This window comes from Scyliorhinus torazame, chromosome 1 (genome assembly GCF_047496885.1).
Source record: "Scyliorhinus torazame isolate Kashiwa2021f chromosome 1, sScyTor2.1, whole genome shotgun sequence".
NCBI lineage: Eukaryota > Metazoa > Chordata > Chondrichthyes > Carcharhiniformes > Scyliorhinidae > Scyliorhinus > Scyliorhinus torazame.
The window spans coordinates 361,116,464-361,129,949 of NC_092707.1; the positions used below are offsets into that span (position 1 = coordinate 361,116,464).

General features: G+C 43.8%; 1 protein-coding gene across 1 annotated transcript in view; it reads right to left on the reverse strand.

Annotated features, from left to right (window-relative positions):
* Window positions 1-9,544, reverse strand: part of LOC140421881 (amino acid transporter heavy chain SLC3A2-like) — a 75,541-nt gene extending 65,997 nt beyond the window's left edge. The window contains exon 1 of the mRNA XM_072506872.1: window positions 8,985-9,544. Coding sequence (XP_072362973.1) covers window positions 8,985-9,537 — 553 coding nt within the window. The 5' untranslated portion in view covers window positions 9,538-9,544. The remainder of the gene's footprint in view (window positions 1-8,984) is intronic.
* Window positions 9,545-13,486: the final 3,942 nt, after the last annotated feature.

The window sequence follows — 13,486 nt, forward strand, 5'->3', positions numbered from 1 at the left end:
ACCATCCGAGGAAAAAGGCTCTCACTGTCCACCCTATCCAATCCTCTGATCATCTTGTATGCCTCAATTAACTCACTCTTAACCTTCTTCTCTCTAACGAAAACAGCCTCATGTCCCTCAGCCTTTCCTCATAAGATCTTCCCTCCATACCAGGCAACATTCTGGTAAATCTCCTCTGCACCCTTTCCAATGCTTCCACGTCCTTCCTATAATGCGGCGACCGGAATTGCACACAATACTCCAAATGCGGCCGCACCAGAGTTTTGTACAGCTGCAACATGACCTCATTGCTCCGAAACTCAATCCCTCTACCAATAAAAGCTAACACACCGTACGCCTTCTTAACAACCCTCTCAACCTGGGAGGCAACTTTCAGGGATCTATGTACATGGACACCGAGATCTCTCTGCTCATCCACACTGCCAAGAATCTTACCATTAGCCCAGTACTCTGTCTTCCTGTTATTCCTTCCAAAATGAATCACCTCACACTTTTCTGCATTAAACTCCATTTGCCACCTCTCAGCCCAGCGCTGCAGCTTATCTATGTCCCTCTGTAACTTGTAACATCCTTCCGCACTGTCCACAACTCCACCGACTTTAGTGTCATCTGCAAATTTACTCACCCATCCTTCTACGCCCTCCTCCAGGTCATTTATAAAAATGACAAACAACAGTGGCCCCAAAACAGATCCTTGTGGTACACCACTAGTAACTGGACTAGTTACTATGATCAGCCATGATCAGAATGAATGGCGGAGCAGGCACGAAGAGCTGAATGGTCTCCTCCTGCTCCTATGTTCTCTGTTTCTGTGTTATACTGGAGATCATAAGGATGGATAATGAGGTCCTCTTCCCAAGGGGTGGCAGGAGGAAGCCACTTATCATGCACCTCTATATTCAGCATTATCTACTTTTCCTCCAATTCCTACTTCTCACTTACCTCTTTCTCCTCCCCAGTTGAGATGTCTGTTTCCAAGGACTCAAGGTCCACACTTCTCTGGAGAATCATGTCATGTAGAGGACAACAGACAATCACAGTGATTGAGGTACTTGTAAGAGGGTACAAGAGGGCATCATGAGACAATCGCATCATGGTCTGCTTGATAGTTGTCCTACTGAGCAGGTGACATTGGCTATATCACTTCTGTGTTTGTATTGGGGGTTCCTTAAGAGATGAGTATGCATCAGTTCATCTAGTCCCCCAGGATCCATCTACGCTGCCTGGACTAGCAGAGGAAGAAAGTGCCAAGACAGCTCTGAGGAAAGTTAAAGCACACATGCAGGAAGCTCTTGTTATAGCCGCAGACCAGTTAGATGTTGAGAGAGTAAAAGCCCTTCCTGTTGATGGGAGTGTTCAGACACGTTGCTGCATGCCTTGATGGCTACATGGTGCAATGAGGGAATTCAGTGATGGAGGCAATGGAGGTCCCTTCGAGGTGTGTCTGTCGTTAAATGAATGCACTGTCTAACTCTGGCAATGGGGATATTACCAACCAGCAAGATGAAGTGGTAGCAGCATTTGAGATGTCACTAAGGTATGCAACTAATGCTTGGAAGGACCCAGAAGCAAAGCAGTTCAAAGCTACATTAACATTGATGATCACTGGCAGGGCATGATGACCAGTGCTGCAAGGTGGGAAGTCATCGGTAACTAGGGCACAGATGTCAATGACCATTTGGGTACAAGTTCGCAATCATCTCCAGATGGCTCAATTGATCCTGTGGTGAGGGTTTGGCCTCCATTGTCTTCCTATCCGTTTTCCTCTCCTGCATACTCCTGATGCCCAGAGTTATGCCTTTTCTTTGGACAGTGTTGCTCTTCATCCCAACTGGACCCAAAATCCAGCTGTCCTGCAGCTCCTCTGGGCAGGTCTTTTCCCCTGTTCTTCTGCCCCAAGGTACCAGTAGGTGTCCCATATGAAGCCCAGGCACTTTGCCTAATCTTCATCACCCGTGCAGCACAATCTTACTAAATGCCCATTCCCCTTTTGTCACAATAACCTTAGTAAGGCGCCAAAGCTGTGTTTATTCTCTTTCCTTCAGCTGGTCAATTTCTGAAATACAGGTATCCAGTCTGCCCTTTCAAAAACCTAAAGCTTCAGCCGTGACGTGCTCTTAAGTAGCTTTTAAACTGCTTTAATTGATCTAAATTGGGAGGAGAGTGGGATTCCTGTCCACGCTCCCCCGCCCCCCCCCCCCCCCCCCCCCCCCCCAATTTCCCAACCCCCCACAATTAATGCCTGAGCTGGGATCAGTGCCATGAAATTGACATGCTGGCCAATGCAATATTTTAGGGGACCCCTGCCTTACCCTCAAAATTCATCTCAAAGTGTTTAACTTTGCAATTCTGACCAAGTATCCAAGAAACTTTAAAAATGAAGCTATAAGAAGGAAAAGATTTACATGACATTATTAATCTAAACACCAACTTTTCTTAGTATAAATTTGAAAATCATTTTTTAAGCCATTATACATATGTATTATGTGGATACACCAATTGAAAAAGTTAAATTGCATTTCTACATTTCATTATGGGATATTTGACGTTTTTAAACCAAATTCCATGATTTGCGTGAAAATCTGTATTTTCTTATGCTTATGCAGTTCATTTTATCTTCTACCTTTTATAAAGCCTAGGATAACAGCAAGGAAAATGTTCCACAATGAAGCTATTGGGGCCAAAACCACAGTGTTGTGCAGCTGGTTTTGATGTGTTGGAATGATGGGATGGCAACATAAAGGTGAGATTGGGGGAAGTTTGAGAGGTGAAAACAATGGCAAGGGTGGTGCAGGCTGCATCTTGGAAAAGAATGGCAAGTCTTTGCAATTGTGGGAAAAATATTCAATGCAAAATAGAAGTGAAAGCGATCAGAGGAGTCAGGAGAGGATGGTGAGGAGAAGGCACATACATTCGAACAGCAATAGACAAGAAAAGGGAAATGCACTAGTATACAAAAAAGAGGCTATAGGAAGGACAAAAACACCTCAGCATGAGGAATGATAGCTCTATGAAGTGAAATAGGGGTCAGGAGAAGGTTGTGATACTCAGGAAATAGGCATTGATGATTTAGGCAAAAGCATTTTTAAAAATTCTTCTGTTCCTCGCAAAGTTTAAAAGAGTGAATGGTGTGGCTAGAAAAATTTACAGCACTTATACAAGAGTATTTAGCCATTTCTTTAATAGGTTTTGCAGCTATTAAAGGAATGGTGATGGCAACAAGGGCTGGTGCTGGAGAGATAGGAGGCAAGAGGCTGATCAGGTACCACATTACCACTCATCTTAGCAATAGGAGGTGGGAAGTCACGATCATAAATAGATATATAGCAAGAATAATAAACATACATCTGTATACATGTTCTCAGAATGTTTCAAAACACTTTATAGTCAATGAATCATGTCTCGTCTGCAGTCGATGTTGCTTTATAGGATAATAAAACAGTCAATTTAGAGATAAACAGTAAATAAATGAGCAGCTAAACTGTTGGAAATTAATGTTAGCTGGGACAGAGAATTCCTTGCTCTCTTCTACCAATAGTACAGATGTAGTTTTTTTTACTATTCCTGAAGAGGCAGAGAGGGCCTCCCACTTCTTATTGAAATAACTAGATTAATTCAGTACTGCACTGTCATTATGTCAAATGAAATCAAAGTCAGCTTTGATTGTGGGTTCAAGTTTTGGAGTGGAATTAAACTCAAAGTTTCTTGATTCAAAATGAGCATTTATCTTATTCATTCTTCAGATGCAGTCCCACAGGCAAGGTTAGGATCTATTACCTACCCTAATTTTCCTTGAAACGCTGGTGGTGGGCATTCAGCTGTCGCAGTCCTTCAGAGGTTCAGAATTTTGATTGAGTAACAATGAAGAAACAGTGATATATTTCCAAGTCAGGATGATGTAGGAATTGGAGGTGACTAGTATTCCCATGTCCTTACCCATTCCACTGAGAAAGAAAGACTTTATGAAAAGAATGCATCATCCCTGGCTAGCTAAGGAAGCTAGGGATAGCACTAACTTTGCAGAAAAGGTGTGCAATGCTGAAATCAGTGTAGGACAGAAGATTGGTAAAATTTTAGAACCAGCAAAAGGGCTAAAAAAAAACAAAGGGGTAGATCAGCAAGAAATATAACACACAGTAAAAGCTTCTATAAAAAGGTCAAGAGTAGCTAAAATAAGTATTGGTCCCTTATACACTGAGACTGGGGAATTCATAATGCAAGACAAGGAAATGGTAGAGGCTTTGAAAAAATATTTTGTATCTGTCTTCACGGCAGAAGACACAAAGACCATCCCAAGAATTCAAGAAAATTGGAGAGAGAAAGATAAAGCAACCACTATTAATAGAGAAAACAAATTAGGGAACACCATGGGACTAAAGGTTGACAATTCGGCACAGTGGTTAGCACTGTTACTTCACAGCGGCAGGCACCCGGGTTGGATTCCCGGCTTGGGTCACTGTCTGTGTGGAGTCTGCATGTTCTCCCCGTGTCTGCATGGGTTTCCTTCCCCAAGTTCCAAAATACGTGCTTATTAGGTGAATTGAGCATTCTGAATTTATCTCAGTGTACCCACACAGGCGCCGGAGTGTAGCGACTAGGGGATTTTCACAGTAACTTCATTGTAGTATTAATGTAAGCCTACTTGTGGCACTCATAAAGATTATTATGATTTGTACCTTGTAGAATCTTTGGGGAATCAGGCTAGAAGACTCTCATAATTCCCAGCTTCTGACCTGCTCTAATAAGTAGCCACAACATTTATGTGGTTAGTCCAATGTAATTTCTGGTGAACAATTTACTCCTAGGGGGTTTATGATAAAGGAGTTGTCAGTGTGCTGTTATTGAGTGTCAGGAGATCTGGGAATACCATCTCCAGGTGATCATTATATGATTCTTGTGTGGTGCAACAATTACTTGCCACTTATTAGCTGAAGCCTAGACATTGTCCAGTCTGAGAGCATCTGCAATGCCGTAGTGTTGAGAAGAGTGGTATCCAAGGGCGGTTAGTATAAGACCATAAGACATAGGAGCGGAAGTACGGCCATTCAGCCCATCGAGTCCACTACACCATTCATTCATGGCTGATTTCAACTCTTTACCCGCTCTCTCTTCATAGCCCTTAATTCCTCGAGAAATCAAGAATTTATCAACTTCTGTCTTAAAGACACTCAACGTCCCGGCCCCCATCGCCCTCTGTGGCAATGAATTCCACAGACCCACCACTCTCTGGCTGAAGAAATTTCTCATCTCTGTTCTAAAGTGATTCCCTTTTATTCTAAGGCTGTGCCCCCGGGTCCTAGTCTCCCCTACTAATGGAAACAACTTCCCTACATCCACCCTATCTAAGCCATTCATTATCTTGTAAGTTTCTATTCGATCTCCCCTCAACCTCCTAAACTCCAATGAATATAATCCCAGGATCCTCAGACGTTCATCGTATGTTGATCATCGTCATGAATAATATGATCAGGGATAGTCAGCATGGCTTTGTGAAGGGTAGGTCATGCCTCACAAACCTTATCGAGTTCTTTGAGAAGGTGACTGAACAGGTAGACGAGGGTAGAGCAGTTGATGTGGTGTATGTGGATTTCAGCAAAGCGTTTGATAAGGTTCCCCACGGTAGGCTATTGCAGAAAATACGGAGGCTGGGGATTGAGGGTGATTTAGAGATGTGGATCAGAAATTGGCTAGCTGAAAGAAGACAGAGGGTGGTGGTTGATGGGAAATGTTCAGAATGGAGTTCAGTCACAAGTGGAGTACCACAAGGATCTGTTCTGGGGACGTTGCTGTTTGTCATTTTTATCAATGACCTAGAGGAAGGCGCAGAAGGGTGGGTGAATAAATTTGCAGACGATACTAAAGTCGGTGGTGTTGTCGATAGTGTGGAAGGATGTAGCAGGTTACAGAGGGATATAGATAAGCTGCAGAGCTGGGCTGAGAGGTGGCAAATGGAGTTTAATGTAGAGAAGTGTGAGGTGATTCACTTTGGAAGGAATAACAGGAATGCAGAATATTTGGCTAATGGTAAAGTTCTTGAAAGTGTGGATGAGCAGAGGGATCTAGGTGTCCATGTACATAGATCTCTGAAAGTTGCCACCCAGGTTGATAGGGTTGTGAAGAAGGCCTATGGAGTGTTGGCCTTTATTGGTAGAGGGATTGAGTTCCGGAGTCAGGAGGCCATGTTGCAGCTGTACAGAACTCTGGTACGGCCGCATTTGGAGTATTGCGTACAGTTCTGGTCACCGCATTATAGGAAGGACGTGGAGGCTTTGGAGCGGGTGCAGAGGAGCTTTACCAGGATGTTGCCTGGTATGGAGGGAAAATCTTATGAGGAAAGGCTGATGGACTTGAGGTTGTTTTCGTTGGAGAGAAGAAGGTTAAGAGGAGACTTAATAGAGGCATACAAAATGATCAGGGGGTTGGATAGGGTGAACAGTGAGAGCCTTCTCCCGTGGATGGAAATGGCTGGCACGAGGGGACATAGCTTTAAACTGAGGGGTAATAGATATAGGACAGAGGTAGGTTCTTTACGCAAAGAGTAGTGAGGCCGTGGAATGCCCTACCTGCTACAGTAGTGAACTCGCCAACATTGAGGGCATTTAAAAGTTTATTGGATAAACATATGGATGATAATGGCATAGTGTAGGTTAGATGGCTTTTGTTTCGGTGCAACATCGTGGGCCGAAGGGCCTGTACTGCGCTGTATTGATCTATGTTCTATGTTTTATGTTAGGCCTACCATTCCTGGGATCATTCGTGTGAATCTCCGCTGGACCCGCTCCAGTGCCAGTATGTCCTTCCTGAGGTGTGGGGCCCAAAATTGCTCACAGTATTCTAAATGGGGCCTAACTAATGCTTTATAAAGCTTCAGAAGTACATCCCTGCTTTTATATTCCAAGCCTCTTGAGATAAATGACAACATTGCATTTGCTTTCTTAATTACGGACTCAACCTGCAAGTTTACCTTTAGAGAATCATGGACTAGGACTCCCAAGTCCCTTTGCACTTCAGCATTATGAATTTTGTCACCGTTTCGAAAATAGTCCATGCCTCTATTCTTTTTTCCAAAGTGCAAGACCTCGCACTTGCCCACGTTGAATTTCATCAGCCATTTCTTAGACCACTCTCCTAAACTGTCTAAATCTTTCTGCAGCCTCCCCACCTCCTCCATACTACCTGCCCCTCCACCTATCTTTGTATCTTCGGCAAACTTAGCCAGAATGCCCCCAGTCCCGTCATCTAGATCATTAATATATAAGGAGAACAGCTGTGGCCCCAACACTGAACCCTGCCGGACACCACTTGTCACCGGTTGCCATTCCGAAAAAGAACCTTTTATCCCAACTCTCTGCCTTCTGCCTGACAGCCAATCGTCAATCCATGTTAGTACCTTGCCTCGAATACCATGGGTCCTTATTTTACTCAGCAGTCTCCCGTGAGGCACCTTATCAAAGGCCTTTTGGAAGTCAAGATAGATAACATCCATTGGCTCTCCTTGGTCTAACCTATTTGTTATCTCGTCAAAGAACTCTAACAGGTTTGTCAGGTATGACCTCCCCTTACTAAATCCATGCTGACTTGTCCTAATCCGACCCTGCACTTCCAAGAATTTCGAAATCTCATCCTTAACAATGGATTCTAGAATCTTGCCAACAACCGAGGTTAGGCTAATTGGCCTATAATTTTCCATCTTTTTCCTTGTTCCCTTCTTGAACAGGGGGGTTACAACAGCGATTTTCCAATCCTCTGGGACTTTCCCTGACTCCAGTGACTTTTGAAAGATCATAACTAACGCCTCCACTATTTCTTCAGCTATCTCCTTTAGAACTCTAGGATGTAGCCCATCTGGGCCCAGAGATCTATCAATTTTTAGACCTTTTAGTTTCTCTAGCACTTTCTCCTTTGTGATGGCTAGCATATTCAACTCTGCCTGCCCCCAACTCTCCGGAATTGTTGCGATATTACTCATGTCTTCTACTGTGAAGACTGACGCAAAGTACTTATTTAGTTCCTCAGCTATTTCCTTGTCTCCCATCACAAAATTACCCGCGTCATTTTGGAGCGGCCCAATGTCTACTTTTGCCTCCCGTTTGTTTTTAATGTATTTAAAGAAACTTTTATTATCATTCCTAATGTTACTGGCTAGCCTACCTTCATATTTGATCCTCTCTTTCCTTATTTCTCTTTGTTATCCTCTGTTTGTTTTTGTAGCCTTCCCAATCTTCTGACTTCCCACTACTCTTTGCCACATTATAGGCTCTTTTGCTTTGATGCATTCCTTAACTTCCTTTGTCAGCCATGGCTGCCTAATCCGCCCTCTGATAACCTTTCTTTTCTTTGGGATGAACCTCTGTACTGTGTCCTCAATTACTCCCTGAAACTCCTGCCATTGCTGTTCTACTGTCTTTCCCACTAGGATCTGCTCCCAGTCGATTTTCGTCAGTTCCTCCCTCATGCCCCTGTAGTTACCTTTATTTAACTGTAACACCTTTACATCTGATTCTACCTTCCTTCTTTCAAATTGGAGATTGAATTCGACCATATTATGATCACTGCCTCCTAGGTGCTCCCTTACTTTAAGATCTTTAATCAAGTCTGGCTCATTACATAACACTAAGTCCAGAATGGCCTGTTCCCTCGTGGGCTCCATCACAAACTGTTCCAAAAAGCCCTCCTGTAAACATTCAATGAATTCCCTTTCCTTGGGTCCACTGGCAGCATTATTTACCCAGTCCACCTGCATATTGAAGTCCCCCATGATCACTGTGACCTTGCCTTTCTGACATGCACTTTCTATTTCAGTGCATTTTGTGCCCCCGGTCCTGACCACTGTTGGAGGCCTGTACATAACTCCCATTATGGTTTTTTTTGCCTTTGTGGCAAAGTATGAGCTCATATTAGGGAAAATAAGTTAATTGCAAACGCGAGTAAAAATAAATTTAAAGTCTCTATACAGTGCAAGTAGTTTGTACAGATATTTATACCAAGAAGGTCTCCGATTCCATCCCCATTCCTATCGTAGTAGGACTGAATTGCAATGTGGTACATGGGTTTCTTTTGCCACCACCTGAGTTTAGGAGTAGGTTTACACTCTGGGCTCCGCAAAATAACCACCAGAGCCGCCACCATTAAGTTTATCCAAGCTAACCAAAACGCAGCGATGACACCTCGCCTGATCCACATCCATTTGGGCCCGCCTGCTATCTGCAAGTCTAGACGTCGCAGTGGCTTGAACGTTTTACCAGTCTTCACGTGGTCCCGCTTTGCGAATGAGAAGATATCACTGAAGCGACGCCGCTTTTTAATCGTCGCCATTGAAAGTTCTGCATAGGAGGCAGGCCTGGACGAGGGACTGGGAACATGGAGGGCGGCGTTGCGTGTTTCCACGGTGCTGCTCGAAACCATGTTAATGACGACCGCGTTCTCGTCCCCGGCGACATCAGGCTCAGGATGAGAATCCTTGGCGACGTGCTGCGAAGATTTCTCTCCTGCCTCGTCAGGCGCCCTACTCGTGGTGGCCAAGGTTTTTCCCTGCATTTCCGCGGCGAGACAAGAGGAAACACTCGGGTTGCCGCCTCGGCCTAACGGGCGGCCGTTTGGCTAGCCCTCCGCGCGCGTCGCCAACCGAAGAATCTCGCGCTCAGCTTTCCCGCCCCTTCCTCTCGTGCCGCCATTCGAGTCCCCACCCGGCCGGCTTGGCAGCTCCCTCCACGCCGGCAGCTTCACAACAATCAACGCCTCAACGTTGTCTGCTCCCTTACAATTTTACCCACATGTTTGGCTTAACAGACTTTTCCTGTTCGCCCGTCGTGGGCTTCTCCCTCCACTGTTCTGGACCTACTTGCACGACTTGCTGTGTAATTTTTAAAAAATTTTGGGGGGAGTACCCAATTTTTTTTTTTCCAATTGAGGGGCAATTAAGCTTGGCCAATCCACCTGTCCCTCTTCTGCTTGTCCCTGGAAAGTGAGCATGTGGTTCCATGGGCATCATCCAGGCCTTCTGTGTCCAGTGGGCACCGCATGGGTTGGGGTGCTTTATTGACTCCTTTAATTGCACTCTTATTTGATGTTTTTAAGTTTCCGTTGATCATTGTTATGTTCGGGCAGTGCCCCTAACAGGAGCGGCCCTTTTTTGCTTTGTCCCTCAGTGTGTTTCCTTTTTGTTTTGATGGTGGATGTCAAGAGTAGCTAATCCACCTACCCGGCACAGTTGTGTTGTGATGGCGAAACCCACGCAAACACTGAAGAATGTGCAAACTTCACACTGACAGTGACCCAGAGCCGGGATCAAACCTGGAACCTCGGCGCCGTGATGCAGCAATGCTAACCACTGCGCTGCCATTGCTGTATAATTCTTAACGCTTAAATTCAGATTGGGAAGAATTATCAAAGGGAAAATATAATCCAAATTTGAAGCTACATTTGCCACTTCACTTTATCTCCGCTTCAGAGCTTAATCGGGAATACTTTGATTCTTAGTTTAATACACTACAAGTAAATATAAAACAATGGGACGATAAAACATCACCTATTGCATCCACTTTTACTTAACCCATATACTTAAATTATATCTAAATTTTCAGTTTTTATGTATTATGAAGGGTACTGTTGAAGTTCGATTTCCTTACCTCCCCCAAGATGTCTATCCTTTCCAACTCTGGCATTTAAGTGGCAAAGGAAGATCAGCTAGGCGCCTCCTGGAATAAAATTCCTCTTTGGAAGCACCTGTAGCTTCCAATATTAGGGCATACACAAGGAGGACAGTAGCAGCACACTGGCTCTGCGCTAGAGTGAGCTGAAGGGTCATTAGGCTTTTGTTTATCCTGCAAGGGGAGTCTCTGACGCTACTGACTAGTTCGTTTTTAATGACAAATCCAACCCTTTGGAGGCACCTTCGTAACCACTGCCTTGTTCCTCGAGCTGAACTTCCACTGCCCACCGAGTCTCACTTGGCACAGAGATGTTAATGCCAGAAAGCTTCCTGGGCAACAATAGCAGTACGCCATTCTGGTCTGTCACTATTGGATTGGATTTGTTTATTGTCACGTGTACCAAGGTACAGTGAAAAGTATTTTCCTGCAAGCAGCTCAAACAGATCATTAAGTACATGAAAAGAAAAGAAAATACATAATAGGGCAACACAAGGTACACAATGTAAATACATAGACACCGGCATCAGGTGAAGCATACAGGAGTGTAATATTAATCAGGTCAGTCCATAAGAGGCTCATTTAGGAGTCTGGTAACAGCGGGGAAGAAGCTGTTTTTTGAATCTGTTCGTGTGTTATCAGACTTTTGTATCGCCTGTCCGATGGAAGAAGTTGGAAGAGTGAGTAAGCCAGTTGGGAGGGGTCTTTGATTATGCTGCCCGCTTTCCCTAGGCAGCGGGAGGTGTAGATGGAGTCAATGGACGGGAGGTAGATTTGTGTGATGGACTGGGCTGCGTTCACGACTCTCTGAAGTTTCTTGCGGTCTTGGGTCGGGCAGTTGCCGTACCAGGCTGTGATGCAGCCAGATAGGATGCTTTCTATCGTGCATCTGTAAAAGTTGGTAAGAATTGATGTGGCTATGCCGAATTTCCCTAGTTTCCGGAGGAAGTAAAGGTGCATTGTGCTTTCTTGGTGGTAGTGGCGACGTAGGTGGACCAGGACAGATTTTTGGTGATGCGCACCCCTAGGAATTAGAAGCAGTTAACCATCTCCACCTCAGCCCCATTGATGCTGACAGGGATGTGTACAGTACTTTGCTTCCTGAAGTCACTGACCAGCTCTTTAGTTTTGCTGGCATTGAGGGATAGATTGTTGTCATTGCACTACTCCACTAGGTTCTCTATCTCGGGGGGAGGGTCCTGACGTTCCAGGTCCCAAATTTAATTTTAATGAATAGAAGATGCCTGTGCGTGTATTATTTTATCCAGGCTTGGTCTTGATCCAGTGGCAAAGGGGTCCAAGGCAATAAGACCAAGCTCCACGGTGTGGGCTCAGGACATAAGAACACATTCTCCTTTCCACAGGCCCTCTCCCTGGGGTTCCTAAAGTGCAAGGGTGGCTCACGAGTTCATGAGAGTTGCACTGGCTTCTCTCTGTCAATAACGCATTACTCCTCTCGCTGCAAATGGCTCCGCTGCTCCTCGCACAGATGTAACTTATTATTTATACACCAAACCGAACATAATGAATGTCCCAAGGCACTTCACGGGGCATTAGAAAATAAGTATGACACCAAGCCACAAAAGGAGCTATTAGGTGAGGTGACCAAAATTGTCATAAAGGAGATAAAGTGAGGTGGAAAGGACATTCCTGTAGAAAAGCAGTGCTTGATCATTAGTCTGTAGTTTTAGTTGTGTGTCGTAATCAAATTATATCAATTAACCCAAAATGATCTTAAGTGTAGTCAATATAAGATACTATACATCATGTGTCTTTGTAACGGCATCCTTACTTTACAAATGAAAACAACACATGGCCCTACTCCTGTGCAAGAACACTTTTATAGTTTAATTACAGAACAAATACTGCAAAGCTCATCAAGGTTGAAAAAGCCTTGAGGGGCTGAGTAATTATATAATACTACCTAGCAATTAACACTCACCAGTTTCTTAAACTAATTAAATTTAATAGTACCTTAAAGAGAAAGTTACTTTTAAATATGTAACAGACCTATGCATTGGTAAAGTTCTGTTATCAGTTTTTGTAATTAAATAGCTCGTGACTTACTCCTTATGAACATGCATCATGCTGTATCTTATATATGTAACTTAGGCTTGTCAACTGAGTTCCTAGAAGTTTCATCACATGAATTACCATCATGCTGCAGTCATTAGTTGGCCAATACATGCATCCTTGCGATTCACGACCTTCCTATGCCAATTGGAAAGCAAAACAACTCATTGCCCTATTCAATGATGCCAGTTTCCCTCACATTTTCAATAGTTTTATATCTGTAAAATGTTCAAAGAAATTTTTATAAAATCTATCTTATTTAATTTCCCTATGATTTTTCTCCAGGCCAATTGTGGAGGATTGGCAACACTAGTGTACCTTGTTACTTCAGTTTTAGCTCACTGGTTATCTCTCTGCACTGATTTTTACACACCTTGCATTATGTTGGAGTCACTTTGGTGATTGAGGGTGCATGCCTCTTGTACTCTTTTTGTTATTTTTAAGTAACTTGCTCCAGGCATCAAGTCACTAGTAACATATAGACCATTGAACTCACCAGAACACCCAAGATGTATCAATTAGGCATTTTGGGTTATGGATTTGAGATATGAAGGCCAAAGTATAATTTGAACATGACAGCACACATTCTCTGTCTCAAATTAGCAGACATACAAATTACCTTGCGGTGTCTTAGTGGAAAGCTACAAACTTAGTAAAAAGGGAAAAGCTGTAATGAGAAAATGTTCCTACAATTGACTGACATCTGAAGGAACCAGTCAGGAGGTGATGACTGTTATAAACTGACCCAAAGCCATTGGGTCTGT